We start from the raw sequence: 27983 nt of genomic DNA on the forward strand, positions 1-27983 counted from the left end.
TTTTGGCTTTCAACTTTGTGAATTGCCTTGCAAATTTATATAGAGGAAGTCTGTTGTTAAAATCACTGTAAGTAATTGTACATACACTGTATTTACATAAATGTGCAGATTGTGATTAAAGCTTTGGAATAAATGCAGCATGTTTTTGAATAGGCTTGTGTTTTTATGTTGCTTAATTGTTGCTTTATTGAGTCAATTCAGTTTAGAAACCTTAGCAAATAATGTATTAATGTTTATGTGTCATTAAGAAGTGTAAAATAAGATGGATTGATAAATGTGCTGTTAGTTTCCCACATGACAACTCCAGTGCGGCACAGACCATAGAGAGAACAATAGTCAGTGACAAGCCTGGACTGGAGTCACATGACCGGCTGTTTACACCTGCACGCTCGTGCGCACTCACTGTTCACACACTGTGGCGGAATGACAGCGAGGACATCTGCTTTCACACGGATCACTGTTAACGTGGAGATTACTTTGTGAAGTGAGCAGTCACAGAGGGTTGGTAAGTGAAGCTTTTGTGAAATTTGTTGTGTTTTCTGCGTAACCCCTGGACTTCCGTAGCCGCAGCTGCTAATGTAGCATTAGCCTAACGTTAGCTCAATCCACAGCATCAGTGGACTGTACAGTAGATAAGCTAGACATGTAGAATTGACATTCGTAGATAAAGGCAAGGCAAGGCAAGTTTATTTGTAGAGCACATTTCATACACAAGGCAATTCAAAGTGCTTCACACAGCAGGAAAAAATGCATTCAAATCACAAAGAAATTAACCGCGGTGAAGTTAGTTTCACGTTGGACGTTGGACATTCGCCTCCGCAACTAGAGCGGGAGCTTCTTCTGAGTGTGCCCCGCCTGCAGTAGCTCGACGCGGGGAGCTGCGCGCTGAAGTGCCGCTTGGTGCGCCAGTTAGGGACCGACTCTAAAGTACCGTTTGTTTAAAAATGTTATCTTAAAAAAATATCAAACGTATTTATATTTAAAAAAAAAACAATATTGAGCATGAATCCAAGTTGCTAATATTAGATGCATTAGTCCTTTTGGGCTGAAAATTTTCAGCTGAAGATTATTTTCAATAGCTCCTAAATCAGCTAGCCTAGATAGTAAACGCTAAGTGATTATGGTAGTTTGAGTCTCCAGGTATCACACACACCTTTTACTTTTTCAAATTAACCCTTTATAGATTTTTGAAAGAATTTTTTTTTCGTCAATCAAGGATTCTTTTCAATAGCTCCTAAGTCAGCTGACCTAGAAAGTCAAACCCAAGTTATTATAGTAGTTGTGGTCTCCAGGTATCACGCACACCTTTTACTTTTTCAATTTAACCCTTTTATAGATTTTTAAGGAATATTTTTCGTCAAAAATCAAGGATTCTCTTCAATAGCTCCTAAGTCAGCTGACCTAGAAAGTCAAACCCAAGTGATTATAGTAGTTGTGGTCTCCAGGTATCATGCACACCTTTTACTTTTTCAAATTAACCCTTTGTAGATTTTTAAGGAATATTTTTTGTCAAAAAACAAGGATTCTTTTCAATAGCTTCTAAGTCAGCTGACCTAGAAAGTCAAACCCAAGTGATTATAGTAGTTGTGGTCTCCAGGTATCACGCACACCTTTTACTTTTTCAAATTAACCCTTTATAGATTTTTAAGGAATATTTTTCATCAAAAAACAAGGATTCTTTTCAATAGCTCCTAAGTTGGCAAACCTAGATAGTAAATGCTAAGTGATTATAGTAGTTGTGGTCTCCAGGTATCACGCACACCTTTTACTTTTTCAAATTAACCCTTTGTAGATTTTTAAGGAATATTTTTCGTCAAAAAACAAGGATTCTTTTCAATAGCTTCTAAGTCAGCTGACCTAGAAAGTCAAACCCAAGTGATTATAGTAGTTGTGGTCTCCAGGTATCACGCACACCTTTTACTTTTTCAATTTAACCCTTTTATAGATTTTTAAGGAATATTTTTTGTCAAAAATCAAGGATTCTTTTCAATAGCTCCTAAGTTAGCAAACCTAGATAGTAAACGCTAAGTGATTATAGTAGTTGTGGTCTCCAGGTATCACGCACACATTTTACTTTTTCAAATTAACCCTTTATAGATTTTTAAGGAATATTTTTCATCAAAAAACAAGGATTCTTTTCAATAGCTCCTAAGTTGGCAAACCTAGATAGTAAATGCTAAGTGATTATAGTAGTTGTGGTCTCCAGGTATCACGCACACCTTTTACTTTTTCAAATTAACCCTTTCTAGATTTTTAAGGAATATTTTTTGTCAAAAAAAAAGGATTATTTTCAATAGTTCCTAAGTCAGCTGACCTAGAAAGTCAAACCCAAGTTATTATAGTAGATTGAGTCTCCAGGTAACACGTACACCTTTTACTTTTTCAATTTAACCCTTTTTGAATTTTAAGGAATATTTTTCGCCAAAAATCAAGGATTATTTTAGCAGTTAGCAAACACCGTAGAGTTGCTGAACTGACTGATAAACGGTCAAGGAAACGGCCTGTGCTACTGGACCCTGGACCACAGAATGTCAGCAGAGCTTTGAGGCCTTAAAAGCCAAGCTCACCACAGCCCCGGTACTTTGCCTACTCTGACTTCTCCCTCCCATTCATTCTGGAGGTTGGTGCAAGTCATGCTGGATTGGAGGCAGTGCTCTCCCAGGACCAGGAAGGGAAGGTGCGACCTCTTGCGTACGCCAGTCGAGGCCTGCGCCCAACTGAGCGCAACATGTCCAACTACAGCTCCATGAAGCTAGAGTTGTGGGCCCTTAAGTGGGCCCTGACTGAGAAATTCAGGGAGTAACTGCTAGGACACAAATGCGTGACAACAATCCCCTGAGTCATCCCTCCTCAGACACACTGGGAGCTGTTAAGCAGCGCTGGGCCGCCCAGTTGGCCTCTTTTGATTTTGAATCAAAATATCGTTCAGGTGTAAGTGTAACCAAAATGCTGACACTTTGTCTCGCCAGCCTGGCACTTCCTTACAGGAAGTGGCAACGGGAACTTGGGGCACATGTCTGCCTGGGCAGTTAAAACAAGCCCTACAAGGAATGGTTACACAGGCAACACAGTCCCTTGTGACTTTTCTACCGCAAGTTGCCCCTGCTGACCTCCGCGAGCTTCAGCAGTCTGACCCCGCCATACAGGAGATCCTGACCTTTTGGCAACAAAATCGACAGCCCACTCGTGAAGAGCGACGAGCCCTCTTTTCGACTGCCCTCTTAGTGCTGGCCCAGTGGGACCGCCTGGTAGAGTTAGAGGGGCTGCTGTATCGGCAGGTGTTTCGTCCTGACGGTGGTGGGGCTGTGTATCAACTCCTTCTGCCTAAAGCCTTGGTCCAGAATGTCCTCACCCAGGTCCATCAGGAGCATGGACACCAAGGAATAGAGAGGACTCTGGCCTTGCTGTGTTCCCGGTGCTATTGGCCAGGTATATCACGGGAGGTAGCCCAATGGTGCCAGGCTTGCGAGGGATGTCAGCATGCAAAGGACAACCAATCGGTTCCTCACGCCTTTATGGGCCACTTACTGGCTTCACAGCCAAACGAGATCCTAGCTATCGACTTTACCCTGTTAGAGCAGACCTCCACTGGTCTGGAAAACGTGCTGGTCATGACTGACGTTTTTAGCAAATACACACTTGTAGTTCCAACCCGCAACAAGCACGCTTCCACTGTGGCGCAAGTCCTGGTCACAGAGTGGTTTGCAAAGTTTGGTGTGCCGGCACGCATACACTCGGACCAGGGACGAAACTTTGAGAGCACTCTCATCCAGCAGTTGTGTAAGCTGTATGAGATTACAAAGTCTCGGATATTGAACTATTGGCTATTGGCATGAGGCCATATTATCTGCCCCGGGAGTTCTCGCATGTGATTTTGATCGTAGTCTATGTGGCCCCGTCTGCCAATGCTGAATATGCTTGTGAAGCACTGCTCTCCTGCACTTGTAGGCTGCAAACACAGCATCCACAGGCTCTCTTCCTCATCTCTGGTGACTTTAACCACGCTTCTCCCTCTTCTGTTCTACCAACATACACCCAGTATGTCATCTGCCCCACCAGAAACAATAGAACATTGGACTTGTTTTTTGCCAACACCAAAGAGGCTTATTCTTCTTCCCCCCTCCCTCCCCTGGGCAGCTCGGACCACAACCTTGTACATCTGAGGCCTGTGTATGAACCCATCATGCACAGGCAGCCTGTGGTGTCCCGTGTGGTGAGGATGTGGTCTGCTGAGAGCGAGGAGGCTCTGAGGGACTGCTTCAGCACCACTGTCAGGACTGAGCTTTACGGCCATGGGGAGGACATCAACACCATCAGAGAGTGCATCACGGACTACATCAACTTTCGTTTTGAGAACATTGTTCCCTCCCGGACGGTGCTGTGTTTTCCAAACAACAAGCCATGGATTACCCGTGAACTGAAGGCTCTGCTGAAGGAGAAGAAGAGAGCCTTCAGGTCAGGGAACAAGGAGGAGCTGAGGACTGTGCAGAAAAAGCTGAGGAGGAAGATCAGGCAGGCTGAAGCCGGCTACAAGAGGAGGATGGAGGAGCAGCTGCAGCAGAAGAACATTCAGGGAGTGTGGAGAAGCCTGAAAACCATCTCGGGCTTCAAAATCCCCCCTGCCCAGACAGAGGGGGGTCTACAGTGGGTGAATGATTTAAATGCTCACTTCTTGAGATTTGATTGGTCACCCGCCCCTCCCCCTGCACAGCTGCATGCTCCCTCTTCCACAGCTGGACAATGTCCTGCATCCGTTCCTCTTCATTTCTCCGCCCCGGACCATCAGCTCCCCACTTCTCCTGGACTCACCCATCCCCCCAGCACACAGTCCCCCTGCCAACCACTGACTGTCACAGCAGCACAGGTGAGGAGTGAGCTGAAGAGGATTAAAGTGAGGAAGGCAGCAGGACCTGACGGCATCAGCCCCAGGCTCCTTAAGTCCTGCGCAGATGAACTGTGTGGAGTTATGGAGCATGTCTTCAACATGAGCCTGAAGCTGAGGGTGGTAACACAGGTCTGGAAGACCTCCTGTCTGGTACCTGTGCCCAAGACACCGCGCGCCAAAGACCTCAACAGCTTCAGGCCGGTGGCTCTCACGTCCCATCTGATGAAGACACTGGAGCGGCTGGTCCTGGACCACCTCCACTCCACCGTGAGCTCAGTCATGGACCCGCTGCAGTTTGTATACCGGCCTGGCATTGGAGTGGAGGACGCCATCATCTCCCTGCTGCACCGCTCTCTCTCTCACCTGGAAAAGCCTGGCAGCTCTGTGAGGATCCTGTTCTTCAATCTTTCCAGCCCCTTCAACACCATCAGCTCCTGAGGGACAAGCTGGAGACTGCTGGTGTGGAGTATGACCTGGCAGAGTGGATCCTGGACTACCTCACGGACCAACCCCAGTTTGTGAGAGCACGGGACTGTGTGTCTTACACTCGGACCTGCAGTGTGGGGGCGCCCCAGGGCACTGTCCTTGCGCCCTTTCTCTTCACCCTTTACACTGCAGACTTCAGACACGACACTGCAGAAGTTCTCTGATGACTCTGCCATCATCTGACTCATCACGGACGACGATGATCCAGAGTACAGGGGACTGGCGCAGTACTTTGTGGACTGGTGTCAGCGAAACCACCTCCTCATCAACGCGGGGAAGACCAAGGAGATGGTGGTGGATTTCCGCAGACGCCACCCCACTGCCCCCTTACCAGTGAACATCCAGGGAAGGGCCATTGAGAGAGTGGACTCATACAAGTACCTGGGTGTTCATCTGAACCACAAACTGGACTGGACTCATAACACAGACGCACTGTACAGGAAGAGCCAGAGTCTGCTCTACCTCCTGAGGAGACTCAGGTCTTTTGGAGTGACAGGGCCACTCCTGAAGACCTTCTATGACTCTGTGGTGGCATCAGCCCTCCTGTACGGTGTGGCCTGCTGGAGCAGCAGCATCGCAGAGAGGGAGAGGAAGAGGCTGGACAGAGTCATCAAGAAGTCCAGCTCCGTCCTGGGCTGCGCTCTGGACTCGGTGCAGGAGGTGGGGGACAGAAGGGTCCTGGCTGGATTCACATCTATGCTAGATCATGAGTGCCACCCCCTGCAGTCCGCTCTGGAGAGCAGCTTCAGTGAGAGACTGATCCACCCTCGCTGTGTGAAGGAAAGGTTTTGCAGGTCTTTCCTTCCTGCTGCTATCAGACTTTATAACTGTGATAAAATGTGAATATATGATTATATTTCTGTGATATATTTTATCTGCATAATAGTGATATTTTATCTGCATCATTAGTCTAAGAGTAGAACGGGTGTGTGACAAACTGCATTTGTGAAGGGGTCGTAAAGATGGGCCAAAGGATGTTGCCCCAGGAGGGGGTGTGACAGCCCAGAGGAGTTTGGGTAATGTTTACCCAAGGCTTGATCTCTAGGAAAAATACCAGCTGTAAAACAAGTGCCTTGATGTGAGGCTGACCAATGAGAAATGTGACCCGCCTATTCCAGAATATCTAATAAAACCAACCAGCATGGGAAAAAACGGGGTGAGACGCAGGAGGATCACGCAGGCTGCGTACCACAGCCTGCGTGATCAGTCCCGGCGTTTTCTCCCAAGCTTGCCATACAAATGTCTGATATTTCTGTGTCGTTTCATGTTCTAAGTTGAATTGTGTTCTTGATGTGTTACGGAATAGCATCGGTGTTTGTCTAATTCCATGACAATAACTAACACTGTTAGTCCTGAACACTCGCAATACTGACTTAACAATGTGCAATTCCGTCATATGTGCAATGTGTGCCGTCGTGACACATATTCATGTGGAATTACTGTCATGATCACATGCAATGGTATTTATGTATTTATGTATTTATTTATTTTTATCTTCCCCTCCATCCCTTGTTGGGTAATGGGAGTTTTTGTTTATAAGAGATCTTCTACTGAAAGTGTTTTTCAAACTTCCTATAAGTGATCTGTTCTTTTCTTCTGTATCTACCTCTGTATCTACCTGCGTTGCATCAATGAAATTTCCCCATGTGGGACAATAAAGGAATATATTATCTTGTCTTATCTTACTCCGTACCACCCAGCAGGAAATGGGCAGTGTGAGCGGTTCAATCGAACACTTCACAATATGTTGCGTGCTCTTCCTGCATCCCGTAAGAGGGACTGGAGTGGTTGCTTACCCCAGGTGCTCTACGCATATAACACCACTCCCCACCAGTCCACTGGTGAGTCTCCATTCTTCCTGATGTTTGGGCAAGAACCACGTCTGCCTATTGATTTCTTGTTGGGTAGGGTGCAAGACCCCGTGGGGGGGAAGTGTGCATGAGTGGGTGTTACGACCACCTGGCTCAACGGCAGCCAAACAAAGAGGGGAGTCCACACAGCATTCACAATAATTAATAGTATATTTCTATTATAAATAATCAGGCCCTGACAAAAGAAACTAATGTATCTGTGTAGATGGCAACTAACTAAGTGTAGTGTGATATGTATCGTTGCAATGAAAATGTGCAAAAATAAACAGAAATAAAACTGTGCTGCCACACAGTACAGCAACCAGTCTTGGGGCGCGGCGAGAGAGAGAGAGACTGCTCCCACCAGCCTCCCTTATATCCAGGCTGGCTCCACTCAAGCCAAACGATCCTAAGGTGTGTTAGGAGGGACCTGCAGTGGAGAGAATCACCTGGCAACCAGGAGAGGGTGCTGACTCCCACTGCCCAGGGAGCTGACACCCCTACAGAATCCCTAGGTTCGTAACAGTGGGTGAAAAGAGCACCAGACGCGTCTTCAGGTGGCTTTCAACGGGCCAAGAGAAAGATTGCGTCTGGCGGCCTCACGCAGAAAGGCAAATCATGACCAACGGGTCAGAGATGTGCCATTTAAGGAAGGCCAGCTGGTGCTACTTCGCGATTACAGTGCTAGGGGTTGTCGGAAGACCCAAGACCTGTGGGGTCCTCAACCTATGTTGTCCTGCAAGCCCCAAGGGAAGATGATGTGGTACACGGTGGTACACGGTGGCTCCTGTGGATCAACAAACCAAGGTAAAAAGGGTCCACCGATCCCTGTTGAAGGTCCTGCTTTGCAGTGACTCCCCTGCCACTGTCCCTGGTGTGAATCCTCCGGATGCACCTGTAGCACCAATCGTAGAAGATGAACAGTCATTTGAGGATGATTTGTTTTTACAGCCGCCGGTGCGGCAGCCAACAGTTGTGCCCCAAAACTCATCCCACGTCCCATTACACGTGCCGAGTGCTCAAGAACCATTAGTTGCTCTCCCCACCGTGGTCACTGACCAGGCTCCGCCAGCAATTGACCCTGTGGCCAATCCTGGCTTCAGCGAGGCATCTGTACGCCGGTCCACTCGCACGACTGCTGGCCAATACCTAAATCCCCACCGTATTCCAAGGTCCCTAGTTGAACAACCATCCGGCCAAGGTGCTCCTGTGTCACCCTCCAGGCTGACACAAGCAGTTTTTAGGCCTTGGTGTTAAGTTGTGTTTCATCGTCGGGGCGACGATGCATTTCGGGGGGGGGGGTGGAATGTGGCAATATGGGCTGTAGAGGCCTGTGCTGAGGGTACACTTACCTGCCGCTCCGTGGCGCTCAGCTGGCAGACTATTTAAGCGCGCCCTCCTCATCCGCCTCTCGTTTTGCCCACACGCTCTTCCGGGCCTTGGTTGTTGGCCACTCCGTCCTCCATTCCAGGTAATGACAATCCCGCGGCTTCGATTCATTCATTTCACAAATTCATGAATTAAATTCTTCCGGTAGTGCTGCTGCAGTGCCACAGGCACCCATAATCCAGTCCGGGGCTCTGGCAAATCACCTAGCAGGTAATGAACTCCCAATTCTCCTCAGTCATTCAGTTTCAATGCTCCTAAATCCCGGTTTGCCCCAGATACACCGGTCAAGTACACCCGTTTGGCTTTTAACGCCTTGTCCATGACCACGCGCCGCAGATTGGGGCGAAGGCGCTGTTGTGCGGCAAAAGCTGGCCAACGTTGCGTGCGCTGGTCCACTCAGTTTGGATGTAGCCTGTGGTGTGGCGCGATCCCATTGAGCAGCTAAGGAAGTATCGTGTGCTACTCCGTCAACCATGCCCGGTATGTGCCGAGAATTTATTAAGATCAGTTTCGATTGAATGTAGTAATTCCACTGGTAATATTGCAGGTCTCCTGTGGTGGTCCGCAGCGGCTTGGGCACGCCCCCCTCTGCTGTTTAGTTCCTTCTTGGCTTCTTTTTGTTTTGTTTCTGCTCTGTTCTGATCCTGTATTGTGCCTATTTTGCCGTCCTGTTTTGTTCCTGTTTTGTCCCTATTTTGTTCTTATTTCGCCTACTATTATAATAACTTGGGTTTGACTTTCTAGGTCAGCTGATTTAGGAGCTATTGAAAAGAATTCTTGTTTTTTGACGAAAAATATTCCTTAAAAAGCTACAAAGGGTTAATTTGAAAAAGTAAAAGGTGTGCGTGATACCAGGAGACTACAACTACTATAATCACTTAGCATTTACTATCTAGGTTTGCTAACTTAGGAGCTATTGAAAAGAATCCTTGATTTTTGACGAAAAATATTCCTTAAAAATCAACAAAGGATCAATTTGAAAAAGTAAAAGGTGTGCGTGATACCTGGAGACTCAATCTACTATAATAACTTGGGGTTGACTTTCTAGGTTACCCGATTTAGGAGCTATTGAAAAGAATCCTTGATTTTTGACGAAAAATATTCCTTAAAAATCTACAAAGAGTTAAATTGAAAAAGTAAAAGGTGTGCTTTATACCTGGAGACCACAACTACTATAATCACTTAGCATTTACTATCTAGGTTTGCTAACTTAGGAACTATTGAAAAGAATCCTTGTTTTTTGACGAAAAATATTCCTTAAAAATCTACAAAGGGTTAATTTGAAAAAGTAAAAGGTGTGCGTGATACCTGGAGACCACAACTACTATAATTACTTGGGTTTGACTTTCTAGGTCAGCTGACCTAGGAGCTATTGAAGAGAATCCTTGATTTTTGACGAAAAATATTCCTTAAAAATCTATAAAGGGTTAAATTGAAAAAGTAAAAGGTGTGCGTGATACCTGGCGACTCAAACTACTATAATCACTTAGCGTTTACTATCAAGGCTAGCTGATTTAGGAGCTATTGAAAAGAATCCTTGTTTTTTGACGAAAAATATTCCTTAAAAATCAACAAAGGATCAATTTGAAAAAGTAAAAGGTGTGCGTGATACCTGGACACTCAATCTACTATAATAACTTGGGGTTGACTTTCTAGGTTACCCGATTTAGGAGCTATTGAAAAGAATCCTTGATTTTTGACGAAAAATATTCCTTAAAAATCTACAAAGAGTTAAATTGAAAAAGTAAAAGGTGTGCTTTATACCTGGAGACCACAACTACTATAATCACTTAGCATTTACTATCTAGGTTTGCTAACTTAGGAACTATTGAAAATAATCCTTGTTTTTTGACGAAAAATATTCCTTAAAAATCTACAAAGGGTTATTAATTTGAAAAAGTAAAAGGTGTGCGTGATACCTGGAGACCACAACTACTATAATCACTTAGCTTTTACTATCTAGGTTTGCTAACTTAGAAGCTATTGAAAAGAATCCTTGTTTTTTGACGAAAAATATTCCTTAAAAATCTACAAAGGGTTAAATAGAAAAGGTTAAAGGTGTGCGTGATACCTGGAGACTACAACTACTATAATCACTTAGCATTTACTATCTAGGTTTGCTAACTTAGGAGCTATTGAAAAGAATCCTTGTTTTTTGACGAAAAATATTCCTTAAAAATCTACAAAGGGTTAATTTGAAAAAGTAAAAGGTGTGCGTTGTACCTGGAGACTCAAACTACTATAATCACTTAGCGTTTACTATCTAGGTTCGCTCATTTAGGAGCTATTGAAAATAATCCTTGTTTTTTGACGAAAAATATTCTTTAAAAATCTCAAAGGGTTAATTTTTTAGCCCAAAAGGACTATGACATCTAGGATTAGCAACTTGGATTCATGCTCAAAGTTCTTGTTTTTTTTATAAATATGTTTATATTTTTAAGATAACAAACGGTACTTTAGAGACGGTCCCTAACTGGCGCACCAAGCGGCACTTCAGCGCGCAGCTCCCGCATCGAGCTACTGCAGGCGGGGCACACTCAGAGGAAGCTCCCGCTCAAGTTGCGGAGGCGAATATCCAACGTCCAACGTGAAACTAACTTCACCGCGGTAAGAAATTACAGAAACAGAACAGAATAAAGTATAGCAATAATTTCTTTAGACATGTATAATTAGTTTAGATGTGTGTCATTGCAGAAAACATCAACATCAGTAGATTTATTTTGAATGGCAGGATTTGAGTGACACAAACTTTTCCCTCAGCTCCTCTTCCAGACTAAGCCAAGCTGCTATAGTCCCCTCAGTCCCTGGAGACTCCCTGCACCATGGAGGACACAGATGTGGAACGTAAGATTTTCCTTTGGATGAATGAAAAATGATTGAGTTCATAATTCATGCCTTTGTCATTTCTTTCAACCCTAGAGATGACACTGGCTTTATTAGATGCTGCCAATGACAAAGACACAGGGGTCCAGGAGCAGGTTAGGAAGTCTGTGCTGACCCTGGGGAAGCAGCAGCCAGAGCGAGTCCTCGCCATGTGCCAAGACTATCTGCTCAATCACCCAAAGGTAGGACTGTTTCTTGTACTGTGAAGAAACTGTAAAGGCAGTCCAGATCGATGACAATATATTTGCTTTGGCTGTCCAGGAAGCATGACCAAAAATGGTTTGCTTAATCTTCTCCCGTCGTTGTCATGTGATTTCTTAAAGTCAATTTGTTTCCTTCATTGCTTTCCCGTTACAAAGGCATTTATCTTTCACAATATGTTATATCCAATAATATGTCTAAATGTATGTTTTTTCTATTATTACATGTGTTTTTGAATGTGCCCTTATTATTGTGCGTATATGTTTTTGCTGTTTAGCTCATTGTGAGCCACAGAGTTGTGGTTCTTCGAACAATTGAACTGATTGTTGACAGCAAAATAGAAGAGATCAGTTCCAATAAGATTAAAAGCATCATCTCGCTTGCGTCCGATGAAATGACACGTTCAAAGGTAATTATATTGATAGTTACATATGTTTACTTGGTGTTGCACACAAGCTGTATTCGCTAAATTTCTAAAACCTTCCCATTGCGCTGAAAGTCATTCACTTTTGTTCCTGCTTGAAACAGGATGTCATCCCTGATTGGCAACAGGCAGCAAGTAATATTTTGGTTGCTGTGGGTAACAAGCACATAAATGACATCATGGAGGAGATTTTGAGCAAGTTTCAGCCTGGAGTCCTGCCCCACTTCTTTGTTGTCCAGACATTGGCCAATCTGTCAGACTCAAATGGTAAGAATGAGCAACCAAAATACAATATTAGTTTGCACAGCATAAGTCAACTCTCTCACAAAATCCTCATGACCGGAATCCAAAAGTTATTCTTGTTGGGAAAGACTTGCTAAACCTGTCTAAAGGCGTTAAACTTGTATGTAAACAAGTCTCAGCAGACCTGACTATGGTACTCATCTTACTTGATTGCGCAATATAATTTAACAAAGCAATTTGGGGGGGGGAATTACTGAATAGCATCCCTGCCAGTTAAGACCTGTGCTCTTTTGATGATTTTTACTTAAATACATTATTAATAAGTACACATCTTTTATACCTTATGAATGAGGACTGAAATTATTGCAGAGATAGCAGCTTCAGTGACAGACAGATCTCCCTGTGTGAAGGAGAGGTTTGACAGGTCTTTCCTTCCCGCTGCTGTCAGACTCTACAACAAACACTGTTAGTCCTGAACATGTGTCATTCACCTTTTTATAATCATGTGCAATACTGTCATAATCATGTGCAATACTGTGACACAATGTTCCTGGTGCAATATTTCTTAATATTTATTATTATTAAGGTTATAATTGTTTTTTTTCTAAATCATCTAAGCTTGTATTATTATACTTCTGTTCCTAATCTATCTAACCTGTGTTGCAACACTGGAATGTCCTCATTGTGGGACAAATAAAGGTTATTCACCATCTCTCCTTTTTGTTTAGTTTTTGGTATGGTGCCTTTCTTGAATGCCATATTGGGCACAATGCTACCCATGCTCAACATGGCCAAACATGACAACATGAAGTGGGTGTTTTCCTCTGGTAAGACCTCACAAGGACAAGACTATTACAGTATCTTATATATTATACAATGATGTATTTTCTTTGTTTTTTTCACTCTAGCACTCCGTCATTTCACCGACAGCATCCTGGAGTATCTGGCAAACCTTGATAAAGCTCCAGATCCCACAGTTAGAAAAGACACCTTTTCTAATGAAATCTGTTCTGCTTTTGACATACTTTTCCAGAATTGGTTACAAACTAGAGAGCCTAAGGTAAGATCTTTTACATGATAAACTAGCAGTATATTTTTGCCTCTGGTTGTGTTGCTGCCAAAAAAAATTCACTCTTTACATAACCACTTTATCTAATGTTTACATAAACCAAGTAACTTTCTTGTGTTTCCAGTTGCGGCTCACTGTGGCTGAGGCACTGGGTTCTATGTGCCACCTGATGGCAAGTGACAAACTGGAGGAGCACATTCCAAAACTTATTCCCGCAATTTTGTCTTTGTATAAAAAACACAACAATGAACATTATATTATAAGCAAGGTAATGTTACTGTATCCCTTTTATGGGTATTATTTGGCCCTCTTCTAAGCAAAACATTATTACTTTATTATTTTGCTGCATTTAGAGTCTGTGCCAAGTGCTTGATGCCTCTGTCAATATGGGCAGCAGAGTGTTGGAGACACAACTGGACAGTTTACTCTTTGCTCTTCATCATCAGGTACAACAAACATTCCCCATAATGCTCAGCATTGTTAAAACAAATCTGTCTTTGCTGACAATTGTACTTGTGACAAACTGCTGTTTTAGTCATCTGTGAGTCAGCTGACCATTTGCGTTATGTTTTGATTGTTGTGACGTTAAACCACAGTGACTGAGAAAGGGATGTGATACTGCTGCTATTATGTGCAGATGAGAAATACAGTTTCATTTCAAACCTTTCACTACATCAATATTTTTGCTGTTCTGTGTTACGTTGTCATGAGCATTAACATGCTCCACTCATTTTACAAATACCTTTGGCCCACATTATTTTGATTAACATATCATATCATAACATGAACATTACTTTCTTGTATTCAGGTGTCTGTCCCAGTGGATTACAGTAACCCTCCAACAGTAAAGAACCACAACGAGGTCCTCCGCTGCTTCAGTTTGCTCGGTATAGTGATCTTCACGTGTAATACAAGGACAGTCCAGTGTTTTCTAACTGTTTTAGCTCTACAGAGTCACAAGAGCACTAATGAGATCATGCATTAGTGACAGAGACTCTGTGTCCTGACAAGATAATCATATTAACTGGGATAGTTTCTTCTTCACTTCATGTTTAGTCTGTTCTTTTCTCCTACTTTCTTTGGTATAGCTCACTTTTAAACTTACTTTTACATTGACAGCAAACACATTTCCAGACCGGTTGATTTTGTTCATACTCCAGAGGTTGGAAAACACCAATGAAAGAAGTAGACTGGGCTCTCTGGCTGTGCTGCGCCACCTGATCAACTCTACTAGTGAGGAAATCAATGTTTTTTAAACTTTTACTTGAACAGCATGAGTGCATAAGTCTAAACATTATCAGTATTAGCAATGCAATTTTAGTTTGCAATATTGATTTACTACCACTTATGTGTAAAGTGCACATTTTTCCTTCCAGCTTCCACAATGGAGACCAAAAAGCTCATGATATTATCCAGCATTAGACAACCAATGGCTGACCACAGCAATAAGGTAATGCATTCAGTTCATAACTTTCTACATTTCTTGTGGTAGTAACAGTAATATGGCCATGGGACAGTTTAGGTGCAGGTTTTAGTAAAGCTGATTTAATTGTTTCCTGATTCTTGTAGGTGAAGAAGCGAGTGGTACAGGTGATTAGTGCCATGGCTCATCACGGTTATCTCGAGTTGGAAGGAGGAGAGTTACTGGTTCGGTTCATTGTTCAAAACTGTGCGCTTCCTGACACGTACCATGTAAATATTCTGTGTATTGTATAATCTTCAAAACTCTATTCAGTTTTTCGTTCATAAACATAATTACGAGTATAACAGTGTAATAAAATGTAAATAAAAAGTGTGTCAATTATTTTCAGCGTGGACAAAGAAGCACAGATCCAGAAGAGGTGACAAATGAGGCCCTTAGATCGATGTGTGACAACACTCTCCATCTGCTCACCACCACTGTTGGACAACTCGCAGACGTGCGTAGAGATATGGTTAATACTCCAACAATTGTCTGCACGTTTTGAGCTTTTTAAAAAATGTTATTTGTTCTTGTGTTTGCAGGTTCTTTGGCCAAAGCTTTTGTATTTCCTGACTCCTCCACAGTACAGCAGTGCCACCACTCCTCTGTGTAAAAGTTTAGTTGTTCTGGGAAATAAGAAGAAGGTTAACCAGGAGAGCAGTTTCAAAATAGACTTCACACAAGAAGGTTAATATTAATAGTTTTCCGGTATTGTGTTTTCATGTGCTTTTGAAAAGGTAAAAAAGAAAGATCATGCTTGGCTTTTTCTTTTACAGTTAATCTACCTACCCCTCAAACACTATTCATACGGTTGCTGGTGAGTGTGGGTTAACAGGATTCATATTCACATTTTGACGCAATTTTAATTCCCTTTTTTTATAGGTCAATGCAGCCTTTCCATTCAATAGTCGAGACCACGGCGCTCCGTCATTCTCTCTGCTGCAAGTTCTTAGCACCAACATCCATCCAAAGTTAGAGACACTATGGGACAATGAGATACCCCCATTACTATCACTTTTAGAGGGTATGATCAGATTTTCTTTTATGTCAAATTTTTCATTAACTTGCTGTTAAAATGTGATTATCTTAAGATTTGTTTGTTATAAGATTATTAAAGTGACATGTAAACGGCAAAATAATCTAATTTATTTTTGATCATGGTCCCTCAAATTAATTTTGCGGTTTGCATGTACTTTAAATAAGATCATTTAATTTATTTATAAACCTTTCTTTGACCTGGTAAAAAATAATAATATTGAGATTGAAACCTCTTCATTGTTTAACTTTATTTATTTTCAGACTCTTCAGTTGAAAGTCTTGACCAGAAAAACTGGGAAGATAAGTTACTAAAGGTAAATACATGTGTTTAATCAACTGTAGAATACTATATGACAGTTAGAGTGCACATTTCACTAAAACGTAGTCAACATAATTTTATTTTAGATTTTATTAAACATTTTACCCTTTTGTCCCCCAGTGTGACAATTTTTTAATATTTTTTTTTAATTTTACTTCCTGGTTGAACATGGACAGCAAATATCACACAGTTATAGGTAAATCCACAACTTTTACCTCGCAACCATACTGTAAATAAGGTGATGCAACACACAGGTGCGTTTGTTTATTAGCGCGACGGATCGCATCGCATCTCTCGTCTTCAATTTGTCCAGTACACTGAGGGAAATATATTATGATAGATCAATCCGCTTAGACACGCGGAAACGTGCTGCTCTCATGGGGACGAGCCGCACACGGCTGCAGGTGAGCGGTAGGTGCGTTTTATGATTGATACGTGGCAGGACTAATTGGCAGTCCACGCCACGAGGAAATAAGACTCAGATTTGGGCCAAAAAAAACCATTCAACCTTTTAAGTTATTTCAGTCTACTCCTTGATAGTCGGCTCCATCTATGTCATCCCTTTTTTTTGCTGCTACAAAGTACACTCCACAGGTATCCATCAATCATGTGCTTTGTTGGAGTTTTACATCAGAGATACATTGTTTTAAATTAAATATTGGTGTTAAAGAGCTGCCAGTGCCTCATTAATCTTGGTCCAGTATTTATGAATAATAGGGCAGTCACACACAAAAAAAAATGTGATGAGCCACTTGACAACCACAGTTTCTCCAACAACCAGTATTTCCCTGTTAATATGTGCACTTTGACATGGTGTTATGAAATGTGATACATTTTTCCAACAGAATTCTTTCCAAACATTTTTATGCTTCTCCATTGGCATGAGTTGTTATGTCACAGTTGCTTTCTTTTTCGCATATACCAGTACCTCTGATGTAAAGTATGAAATTCTTATGATGTGATTTTTGGCATGATAAGTTAAGTGATGTCTAATTAGCATGATATGTCTTTCAGTTCTTATCCATAACACTAGCTACTTTTGAAGATAACACATGGGTTTGTCAGTTGGCATCTGAAGCAACTCGGTATCTCTCCACTTATAACAATGCCTTAGCGGAAAAGGTAAAGCTTCTCCTTAACAGAATGTTTTACATTATTTATCTGTACTGTTATGTTTGAGTTATGAGTGCTCAATAATAATCCATATTCTGTACGTCTTGTCTGCAGAGCTTCCTTTATCGGTGTATAGGGGTGATTCTTCAGCACAATTTCAACAAAGAACAAGTTAAAAAGCAGCTGCATGAAATTCTCCTAGCAGCACACCACAATGACGCCATTGAGAGAGAGGTAATGACCATGTTAACCAACAATGAAGGTAGATTTAGTAAATTTCTCTAATCCTTGGTCTGTTGCTGCATTATAGGGAGTCGCGATGGGTGTCGGTCTGTGCGCAAACAGCCACCTGGAGGGCACTCTGGCTAAACTGGAGGCATTTGGCAAATCAGAAGCATTTAAGAAGTCACCAAGCATCTTCAACTTGCTAAAAGTAATTTACATTTACATATTTTTAACTACTCAGAGGTTTTTGCAAGTGTCAAGTCCCAAGTCAATGGTCCAAGTCCTCTACATTGCCTTCAAGTCTTTGTTCCAATTTACCCGTACAGAAAATGGCTCATATCACCAATGTATATGATTTTTTGTGAATGGTTCTTTTTTAAAAAGTCCTGGTCATAGTTACAGTAAGTATTGACAGTAATGAGAAAGTGGTTTATACATTTTTATTTTTATTTTTTTGAGAAGAACCACCAAATCCTCTGACGTCGGAGGGCTCCAAGTCCAAGTCATCAGCCTTTAAATCATTAGCCTTTAAGTCCCAAGTCTTAGTAAATTTTTTAAGTTAAGTCTCAAGTAATCAAAATAGTGTCACAATCAATCAAATTAGTTCGCATAATTCATACAAAAGCCATTCAAAAACCCATAAAAGACACGTCAAAATCACAATATAATAAACAATCTAAATGTAAATGTAAAACCATAAATAATCGCATTGCTTTTGCTTTTGCTTTCAACTCCGTCTATACTGTGAAAATATCATTCTGAAAGTTTGCTTTCCTGAATGGGACACTTGCTAGAGAAATGGTGAGTTATTATACAATGGGAATGAATGGGAGTGAATTGAGGATTACAGTTTTTTTTAATGAAGAATCATGAATAATCACTCAAGCGTGGGTGTTTTCTTCTCACAATAATTGTGAAATTTGTGACATCCTTATATGGTAGTTTTTTTGTTACTCTATTTTCAGGATCGCAATGAGGTTGAGGTGGAGAAAGTGAAGAGTACTTTAATTCTGTGCTACGGTCAAGTGGCTCTGCATGCGCCGCCGGAGAAGATCCTGAACCGCATTGACCAGGACATCCTCCAAAACATCAATAAACACTTCAATACTAAGGTAATGATGAAAAGGTAATGTAAGGTAATGCAATTAATTATTTTTGTAGGTTTTGCAGACAGACAAAGGTAGGTGTAGTAGTACGATCTTATGACCATTGTCACCTCTACTCCACACAGGTTCTGGGGATTAAAGTAGAGACTAAGGTATTGTCATCGAACTTCATGGGGTTTCTTCTAGTTTTATTATAATAAGTAACTTTGCGCCTGCAGTTTTCTGTCTATCTGTATCTTACATTGGTTTCTTGTACTTTTAAGCATTGTGGCTGCTAAAAGGTCAAACCAAACGTGCTGTGCTACTGGCCTTTTACCCTTTAAAGCTACATTTCAAAGTATCACAGTGTAGTTTATTAGGTTCCTTTAGAATACAGTTTTAGAAATGGAATATAATGTTTTTCAATTTTATTATTTCATATTTCTGTATTAATTTCATTAATTAAATCATTACCAATTAGGGTGTGATTTGTCCCAAAAAACAGAGGGGGAGATGTTTTTTTTCTTTCATGGCCTATTGCCTGGGCTTGCATTGTCCCCTCAGAAAGACTAGCAATCTTATGTGCCCCTTTTTTCAGCTTATACTTAACACTGAGTTTAGAACATCACACTACAGTTTATAATGTAAACTTTTTACTAGTGTGTCATGTCATTTGATGTAGCCAGTTGTTGTAGCCAACATTTGTGAATTGTAAAACACACTTCTGCTATGTAGCTTTAAAGGAAATATCACACACAAAAATCTAGTGTTGGCTATATGTTTTTCTTTATGTTGTTGAAGAGCAGCTAAAATTGACGATTTCAATTTAAAACATTTTCGTGAATTAAGATTAATTCCCCATGAACAGGTAATGGTCATGCTGCTAGATTACAGTCTGTCAATTGCATTGCTACTCTGCTCTTCTGCACCAAAAAGAATACAGTAAAGCCTGTCTTATTTTGAAATTCAACCCACTAATCTAATTTAAAATTTTTATATTTTTAGTTTCAGGCTTCCCTTGATTTGATTGAAAAAAAAAACTTTGCTGTCTTCCTTTCCTCTCAGGTGTCTTCTGTATAGCTTTGTTATTAAAATTTAAGTCAGTGATGTGGTTCAAGGTGAGAAATTATCATCTTTATTTCTAGACTTGAGCCTGTAGTTTTAGCTGGTGGTTTGCCGCTGAAACCCATCTCCACTAATAACACTCAATCTCTCAGTAGCTTCTCTTAAAACCTTTTTGATCTAGCTGGATCTTTGGTTCAAGTAGAGCTTTGCTTTTGCTCAGCCTCTAAATTAAATTATTCTGTGCCTCGTGATGTGCATTTTTATAATTATGAAGCTGCTCTAAATTTAACCTCTTGGGCTTGACTTTAATCTGTTTCTTTAATTTTGTCATGTATTTTTCTTTTTTTTGCTGCAGGACATGACCATGAAGTTGAGTTTGATCCAGAGTGTTGGTTTTATTGCTAAAGCCATCAGCGAGTGTGTGAAGAAACAGGGCTATGTTTTCACACGGAAACAAGAACTCATCACAACTATGTTGGTCAGTAAAATCTATTTAAAAATAAATAAATTATTATTATTTATCCAATATTAATCTACCAATTTTCATGAAAGGATTTCATAAAGGCTGAGGCAACTGATTCTTTGAGGACACCAGTGCGCCATCTAGTGATGACAACTTGTGCCACCCTGATGTATCCTTCAGGCTGGACTAGGACACAGAATTGGCTCAGCAGGACTCTACTGGGACGCTCAAATAAATAAATTCAAAAATAGACACTAGATTATCTTTAACTCTTTAACCCAGCACTCTTGATCCTGCTATGAGTGAAAATGAGACATTTGATTTGTTGAAGATTTGTGTGAATAATGTGTTTTCATTGCCACCGGAGACACACACACCAGAGAAAGTTAAAGAAGAGGAAATCCTTGATCCTACACAAAGACAGGTACAAAAAATATGTTCACATTTTTTATTTATTTGGGGAAATTATCTATCAAAATCTGTGCAGATGCTTTACAAAGCCACGTTAGCTGCACTTCAAGATCTGCTTAAGAGTGTCCTGTCCAGGGATCCCACTCCAGACGGCCTTCAGAGTGTTTTCAAGGTGAAGTCTGGGGTCAACATGACGTTTCTCATTTCCTTGTGGCATGTTTTTTCAGCTCTTTGTTATTTTTGTAATTGAGCTTTTATAGAATTTGATTTGTGTTTTTCAGCACCTTGAATCTTGGTTAAGTTCAAGTCAGGATCACGAGAGGGACAGGGCGGTTTCCGTTACTGCTAACATACTAGCATACTATCTAGATATCCTCACAGTCAAGGTAAACCTATGACACAGTAAAGACATACATTTACTGCCATGACAAAGATAACCACATGCTTTTTGACATTGTTTTTAGAATATGGTAACTTTCCACAATCTGGGAGCTCTTCTGGGTCGATTATGTCCTCGTTGCTCTGACCCGATTCCCACTGTGCGAATCACTGCTATTGACTGTCTGTACACTCTGCTGTATATACAACTACGATATGAAGGTAAAGTCAAACTAAAGTTCTCACCACACTATATAAAATACATGCACATCTAATAAAATATTGAAAATACAAATGCTTAAGGTAGACAATGGAGGTGAATTGGAAAAAAATATACCGTATTTTTCGGACTATAAGTCGCACCTTTTTTCATAGTTTTGCGATTTATGCTTAATTTATACTTAAACTTACACTCCGTAGCGACTTATATGGGATATTATTTGTTATTTTCACACTTGTAACCGCATTTCATACTCCAGTGTGACTTATATATGTTTTTTTCTTTATTATGGATTTTTTTTGGCTGGTGCGACCTATAGTCCGGCTAATACGGTATATTTTTTCCAATTCATCTCCATTATCTGCCTTAAGCATTTGTATTTTCAATATTTTATACTGATCTTTAGGTCTCTGGGGGAGAAAAAAGCGTTTTGAGAAAACTACCTTTCAAGTTACAATGTCCCTTATGAATCTATAAATGCAATCAACTAAAATGAAAGAAAAATGAAAGAAAGAAGAACCTGATCACAATTTTCTCCATTTTGCAGGATTTGCTCTGGATTATAAGGATGAAGGTGTGGACAGTTTGCTCCAATTAAAAGAGAGCCTAGAAAACCCAGACCATGCAATCTTGTATAAAACCTGTTCAGATATCACCAAGGTACTGTGATGCACATTATTTTCCCTTGCTATAATGAAAAAGTGGACTATGTAACTTGTATCTAGGCTTCTCTCCATATAGCTGTTGCTGCTTTGCCTGGAATGTGTCGCAGTATGGCATTTAACCTGATGCTACCAGACCAAATGGCAGGTCTGTGTGAGGCAATAAAAACACCTGTAGATAAGTTAAATGCCATACTGTGGAACATTCATGGCAAAAGCAATAACATCCTCATAGCAAAACACAGAAAAGTCACATAGTGTACCTTTAAGTGGCATCATATTTAACATACCGGTATCTAACTTCTCATTTTAGGTTATGAGTAAAAGATTGCCACAGCAGCAGTTGACCACACTGGTTTTCATGTTGTTTGAGGGACTCGTGGACAGCCAGGCAAACTGCTGCAGAGCCTCTTCTGTCGTCCTCAATACTCTCCTCAAGAGTCGAGGAGGTGGGCTGCAAGATCTGGTAACACCCAGGAGGACAAACAGAGGCATTTTTGTCTTGAAAGTCTTTTTATACTTATAATCCTGTCCATCTTAGGTCCCAGAGATACTTGAAGTGCTACATGTGCGTCTGCAGAACATTACAGAGGAACAGGTAACATGTTATATATAAAGAATATATATAAGCAAAGAGATGAGATAACCTTTATTTGTACCACAATGGGGACATTCCAGTGTGAAAAGTCAAAGCACTTATGCAAAACTCAGCTTTTTGAGCTTTTAACTACGTTATACTATTGTTTCATTATTAAAAACATATCTAGAGTTGTATTTTGCTTCATTCACGCTTGTTTGATCAATATTCTTTTGTAAGTCCTCTCCCCTCAAATTCATAGATTTGTGACTTATAGCTCATAGCTAGAGCTCCTATTTGCATCTATCTGCTGTTTATAAGTCCATAACAAATTGCCTGACTCGTTCTAAGCATACATGCCATCGTCAAATTGTGTTCATTACAACTGCATGCTTACATTAGCATGGTCATGCATTAGCTACGTTTGTTTATCTCCTCTTTGTAATTCCCAGTAGATGGCAGCAAAGGGAAGGCCTGGCAGCTTTTAATTCTAGACTTGGGATACATTCTAAAACCGTAACAATCCTATTAATGCATATTTGTTCTTTAGGTCTGTGATATGCTCTAATTAAATTGTATTATCATTTTTAGTTTCATGTTGGATGTTCTACCGTCTCATAGAAAGATGCATTGAAAAACTTGTATTATTAATCTGACAATAGGAGATGAAAAGCTCTATAAAAGATAGACATCCCTTATTGTACCAGTACCAAATGTGGCTTCAAGTTATCGCATTATCTTGTGACCTGCGTTCATGATTTTGTAGGTAAGAGTCGCGGTGGGACAGACAGTACTGATCTTGGCTTCTCAGCATCTACAAACTGTGGTCAACACACTGATAAACCAGCTACTTCCATACGACGGGTACAAACCATAACACAAGAGCTGGTTGTATTATACAGTATTATGAAAAATACTTAATTGTCAAATTTGTGCATATCTTATTTCAAGTTGGACCAGTGAGATGTGGATGGCTTTGGGATCAGACACTGTCGTTGCCAAACAAATAATGGAAATGGTGATGGAAAAACTGCTCATTTTGCCTCCATACGTTGACCGCAAAGAGGGAATGATCAGAGGAGGAACTACTAAGATAGCCACAAACCAACCTCTTGCTGTAAGCCACGGGAACAAACGCAAAATAATTTAAATTAACAACGAAAGTTCAGATTGTATGTGATTTTATGGGCCTTTCTTCCAGATGACATGTGGACTCAAAGACTTACTGTTGAATAGCCAAAGTCAAGAACCTGCTCTGAGCTTGTTCCCACAGCTTTTCTCATGTCTCATCATCAGAATTGGGGCAAGTGTCGGTGTTGCCGCCCCAAAAGACAATGCAAAACAGGCTGGGTCTGTCCATGTAGCAGGGTGGGTAAACTTATACAAGTAGTTGGAGTACAACAATAGCAGTATACTGTTAAGACATTAGGTATATCCTGCATTAAAAGAACATGGATGTTTTCATCACTACTGTAGGTCATTTAATAGGCTGATATAATTGTCCATGTTATTTGTGTACAGGGTTGCAGCTGATGCACTGAGGATCTTGTTGGCACGAGCTCAGATGGATGAAGTGATGAAAAGATTAGATGAAGATAATGCCTGGGATGCAATGAGAGAGCCCAGTTCACACATAAGCGGAGTTACACTACTGGCCAGGTTTGCTCCTACTACTTACTGTAACTATGCAGCTGTCATCATAACGTAATTAATAGCGTGCCTTTTTAAATAGAGCTGTAGCTAAACACGCTGGTCCACGATTACCTGCGATTGTCGAGTGCTTGTGTCCGTCTCTAAATAATATCTATGAATGCCAGAGGATTACTGTCACAGCATTCTTTTCCGAGGTAACACTTGATAGGAGGTTTTATTGCTCCAGTTGGGATTGTACCAGGTTTAACTGAACACACTTGTCCTCTCCTGCAGCTCTTGAACCATCACGTGGTGACAGAGCTGATGCTGATTGACGTGTTAATGAACAACATGATGGAGAGGATCTCGGACCACTGCAGCACGGTCCGAATGTTGGCTGTGAGGGGTTTGGGCAACTTAGCTGTGGGCTCACCTGAAAAGGTACAAGTTTAATTTCGTTCACATCATTAAGATAGTAGAGAGAAATGTGAATGTATTCCTGAGTGCAATTCAAAGGACGTGTAAATTGTATACAGCCTGATTGTAGATATTGTAGTGTTTCCCATTAAGAGATGAGACTATTCAAATGTTTGCGCCATACTCGCAAATGTGGGGAATACAAATTATGCATTATGCTTGTGCTATTGTCATACACATGTGGAAGTATTTAATCTGTAATTGTTTTTTTTGTCCAGTAGAGGCAATAAGTGACATTTAAACAATTCAAATATGGATCGTGTATACTGAATTATGTACCAGTACATTTTATTCTCACTTTTCAGTCCAATTAGGTTCATTAGGTCTTCATGTCTTATAGTCTTATAGTCAGACCGGTATTTTCAAGGTAAGACATGATAAGACATCCAAAAGAAAATGTCACTTTTCCTTTGTTTTATGATTAATGAATTAGCACAGTTTATCAAAATGCATGATATGTATAATTATTAATATCAACCTTCCAGGTGAATAAGTATGCAAAGGAGCTGCTGGCGGCTATGAGCTCAGCCATGGAGGAGAAGGACGATCCTGGTATACTATAAAAAGCTTTCTTTCCAAATAGAAGACTATGACAGTAGACACCTTTTATTTCTTTTATTATCCACGTTTTCTAATCATTCGTTCTTTTTTCCTTCAGGTAAATTGATCACTCTTGAGGCCATGTCTGGTCTGTCAAAAGTTCTCCTTTACCTCGATAAGAAAAATGTTCATTTACTTGTCGTCTATATCTTCATGAAGATTAAGCCATTCTTGGAGAGTGTAAGATCTCGTCAATGTGAATAATTATTTCATTGATTTTTTTAAATTTGTGATTCTATTTTACCTCTATCCAGGAGAATGATGAGATTCGCTGTGCTTCCATACATCTGATGGGAAACTTGTCAAAGTTCGGATCTGGAGAGCCCGTCTTCAAAGACCAGATACATAATGTCATGGTGAGCCTCCTTCTGCACCTGGTCGACCCAAACCCGGAGGTTGTTAAGGTAAGAAAAACTCCAGAAGGATCCATTCACGTCATATCATACGTTGATCTCAAAATGGTTGTGTTTTGTGTTCTTTTCCTAGGCCTGCAAGTATGCGATGCGTATCTGTGCTCCTGTGGTGGGCTCGGAGCAGATCACGTCCATGTTTCAAAACCATCTTCATGAAGACAAGAACCTGCACTACGGAGAGTTCATCAATGACCTCACTAAATACCTGGTGAGAGTGATCATGAATAGCGAGTGTATTCCTTAAGGCCTTGTAGAACTATTCAGAAGGCCTGTCGTGATTTAAAAATGATTTGATCTCCTACAGCTCAAAAAAAAAAAAAAAGTAATTTATTATTATATATAATATATATTATATTATATATATTTAATTTATTACCGTGATAGGCCTATCTAGGAGAAATACTGAGCTTACACTCATACACTCCTACTGCGCATTAGAATTTGGACAATTTGTTTACTCTTTTAGTTTTTACTTTTTTACTTAGTCAATTATGTTGTGTAGCACGCTAAGACTTAATTATAAGAGATTAGATTTGCTTCCTCCATCATGTGTATTTTTAATTTTTAAAAGGCTTAGTAAATAGACATTTGTTTGCAGATCCAGGACTTCCCAAGCATGTTAAACTTCTATCACATCTCCGTGATCCAGTTCTTCAAAAGTAACTGGCCTGAAGTCAGAGCTGGAGCCGCCATGTTTATAGGTAATAACAGCAGCTTTACCTGCTTTACCAGCTTTACCTAAAAAACGTATTAGCAATAGCTGCAAGTAACCTTTGAATAAACGTTTAAGTGTTGCTATTGTTAATCAGGATTTCTGCTCGGGAACCTACAAGAGGAGGATCTCTCCCACCTCAACATGGGCACCATCACTAAAGGTACAAACATCACCCTTTTTTCTTTTTGAAACATCAACCTTATTTTGATTTGATGCATGTTGCTTTCAAAAGGTCTTGTGATGCTGCTTCAAGATCCAGATCCCGTTGTGAGAGTAAAAGCTGCTGAGGCCATGGGGCATTTTCACTGACACAAAATAAGTGAAATAAGAAATAACTGGAAGACTGCTATACTTTGATTCGTTTATAGGCATGACAATAATTACAAGTAATAGGATATTAGTGTCTCACAAAGGACCTTGTACAGTCTTGTAGTACAGAAATATATATTATATTATTATATTATAGTTAGCTGTCAAAGGTTTACGTTGAACTCTGGTACCTGAATGAACTTTCTTTTAGTGACCAAAGCAGCATTTAGGGCAATAAATGTCAGTGTTTTGTCTTTGTGCAAATTGCAACATCACATTTTAGAAGAAAAATGCAAGAAAGATGAATTATTTTATAACGTGAGGTGTAAAATCTAGGATGAAGGTCTATATTTAGTACTTGGCAATGTTCTGGAGGTAGCTAAAAGTGTGTGAGTATTTAAGTTACTGGTTCAGTAGTGTTTTGTGATGAATGGCTGCTTAATTGGGAGATAGGGCAGTGTGTCTGTTCGTAAAGTTCTGTAAATGGTAAATATCTGCCTTACACTAAAATCTACAACTACAAATTGGACTGAAATTTCCAATGAACCAAAACATATTAGTTATCTTGGATGTCTCAAAAGTGCAGAGGACTCAGTGGCCAAAGTAAATGCATTTTGGCCAGTCACCAGTGTACAAATTGGCACTAGTCCTGTGTGAATTTGAGAAAAGTGTAGCCTCAGTTGGTGCCAAACCTTCATTGTCATCCAACTTTAAGCATGATCATAATTCAAACGAAATGCCTTTGTACATAGATGTAATCCATGTTTAGAGAAAATTATGTCTTATTTTGTGTGAATACTCTGAACATATCCATGTTAATAATAATGTTACACAAACTTTAATCAGACTGTAATCACGGCGACTTACGTTGTTTTCATTTGCACTTTCTAAGGTTGTTAAATAATCCCTTAAATTGAGGCGTGTTGTTGTTTATGCAACATGTTATTCTAGAGCTGACAACCAGTTCAAATTCAAAGATTATAAATCACTATAAAAGTTCTAATAAAATATTTTTTGAGAGGAGCTGGTGCCACTCTAATGTCTTAGTATTGGGGTTTGGGTACATGGTTTGAATCTTTTAGCTCTGAAGTAAAATAAGGTAATATTTTAATTATACCTGTCTTGTGCTATTTTATTCAGTGTCATTTATTTCTAAAAAAGCAAGAGGCTTAAATGTGAACTGGTAGAAACATTTAAATAAAACCATTTTCTTAAAATGTAAACGTGTGGCCGGTTTGTTGGTACTGCATTTACGTTTTTTAACCTTTTGAGGGCAGTAAAGTAACAGTTTGGGCTTTGCTTGCAGAGTGAACATGGTTTAATTTCATCAAATTACTTTGTGGAAGAATAGTAAATCAACACCATAACAACTGTAAATTTCCCAAAGCA

The 27983-nt window shown here is 40.4% G+C and overlaps 1 protein-coding gene across 2 annotated transcripts; it reads left to right on the forward strand.

Annotated features, from left to right (window-relative positions):
* Positions 1-354: 354 nt before the first annotated feature.
* Positions 355-26605, forward strand: mroh1 (maestro heat-like repeat family member 1). Of its 2 annotated transcripts, XM_072460018.1 has the most exons (45): positions 355-505; positions 11383-11454; positions 11530-11675; positions 11972-12103; positions 12223-12385; positions 13090-13188; positions 13270-13421; positions 13555-13698; positions 13784-13876; positions 14239-14317; positions 14550-14663; positions 14807-14880; positions 15000-15122; positions 15242-15349; positions 15435-15579; positions 15669-15709; positions 15775-15916; positions 16192-16244; positions 17264-17371; positions 17477-17596; positions 17673-17795; positions 18553-18699; positions 18819-18845; positions 20093-20215; positions 20290-20369; positions 20483-20624; positions 20688-20783; positions 20893-20997; positions 21076-21211; positions 21757-21869; positions 22185-22337; positions 22413-22469; positions 23215-23312; positions 23400-23565; positions 23650-23816; positions 23970-24107; positions 24181-24295; positions 24375-24521; positions 25043-25109; positions 25216-25337; positions 25412-25561; positions 25644-25778; positions 26169-26271; positions 26380-26445; positions 26518-26605. In XM_072460018.1, exons 2-45 carry the CDS (start codon positions 11433-11435, stop codon positions 26592-26594), a joined length of 4911 nt encoding a protein of 1636 aa, XP_072316119.1. In that variant the 5' UTR covers positions 355-505; positions 11383-11432; the 3' UTR covers positions 26595-26605. The 2 variants fall into 2 exon arrangements, with proteins under 2 accessions (XP_072316119.1, XP_072316120.1); XM_072460019.1 differs by lacking the exon at positions 18819-18845.
* Positions 26606-27983: the final 1378 nt, after the last annotated feature.

This window comes from Eucyclogobius newberryi, unplaced genomic scaffold (assembly GCF_026437365.1).
Source record: "Eucyclogobius newberryi isolate DKJ021-1_F unplaced genomic scaffold, fEucNew1.0.hap1 SCAF_3, whole genome shotgun sequence".
NCBI lineage: Eukaryota > Metazoa > Chordata > Actinopteri > Gobiiformes > Gobiidae > Eucyclogobius > Eucyclogobius newberryi.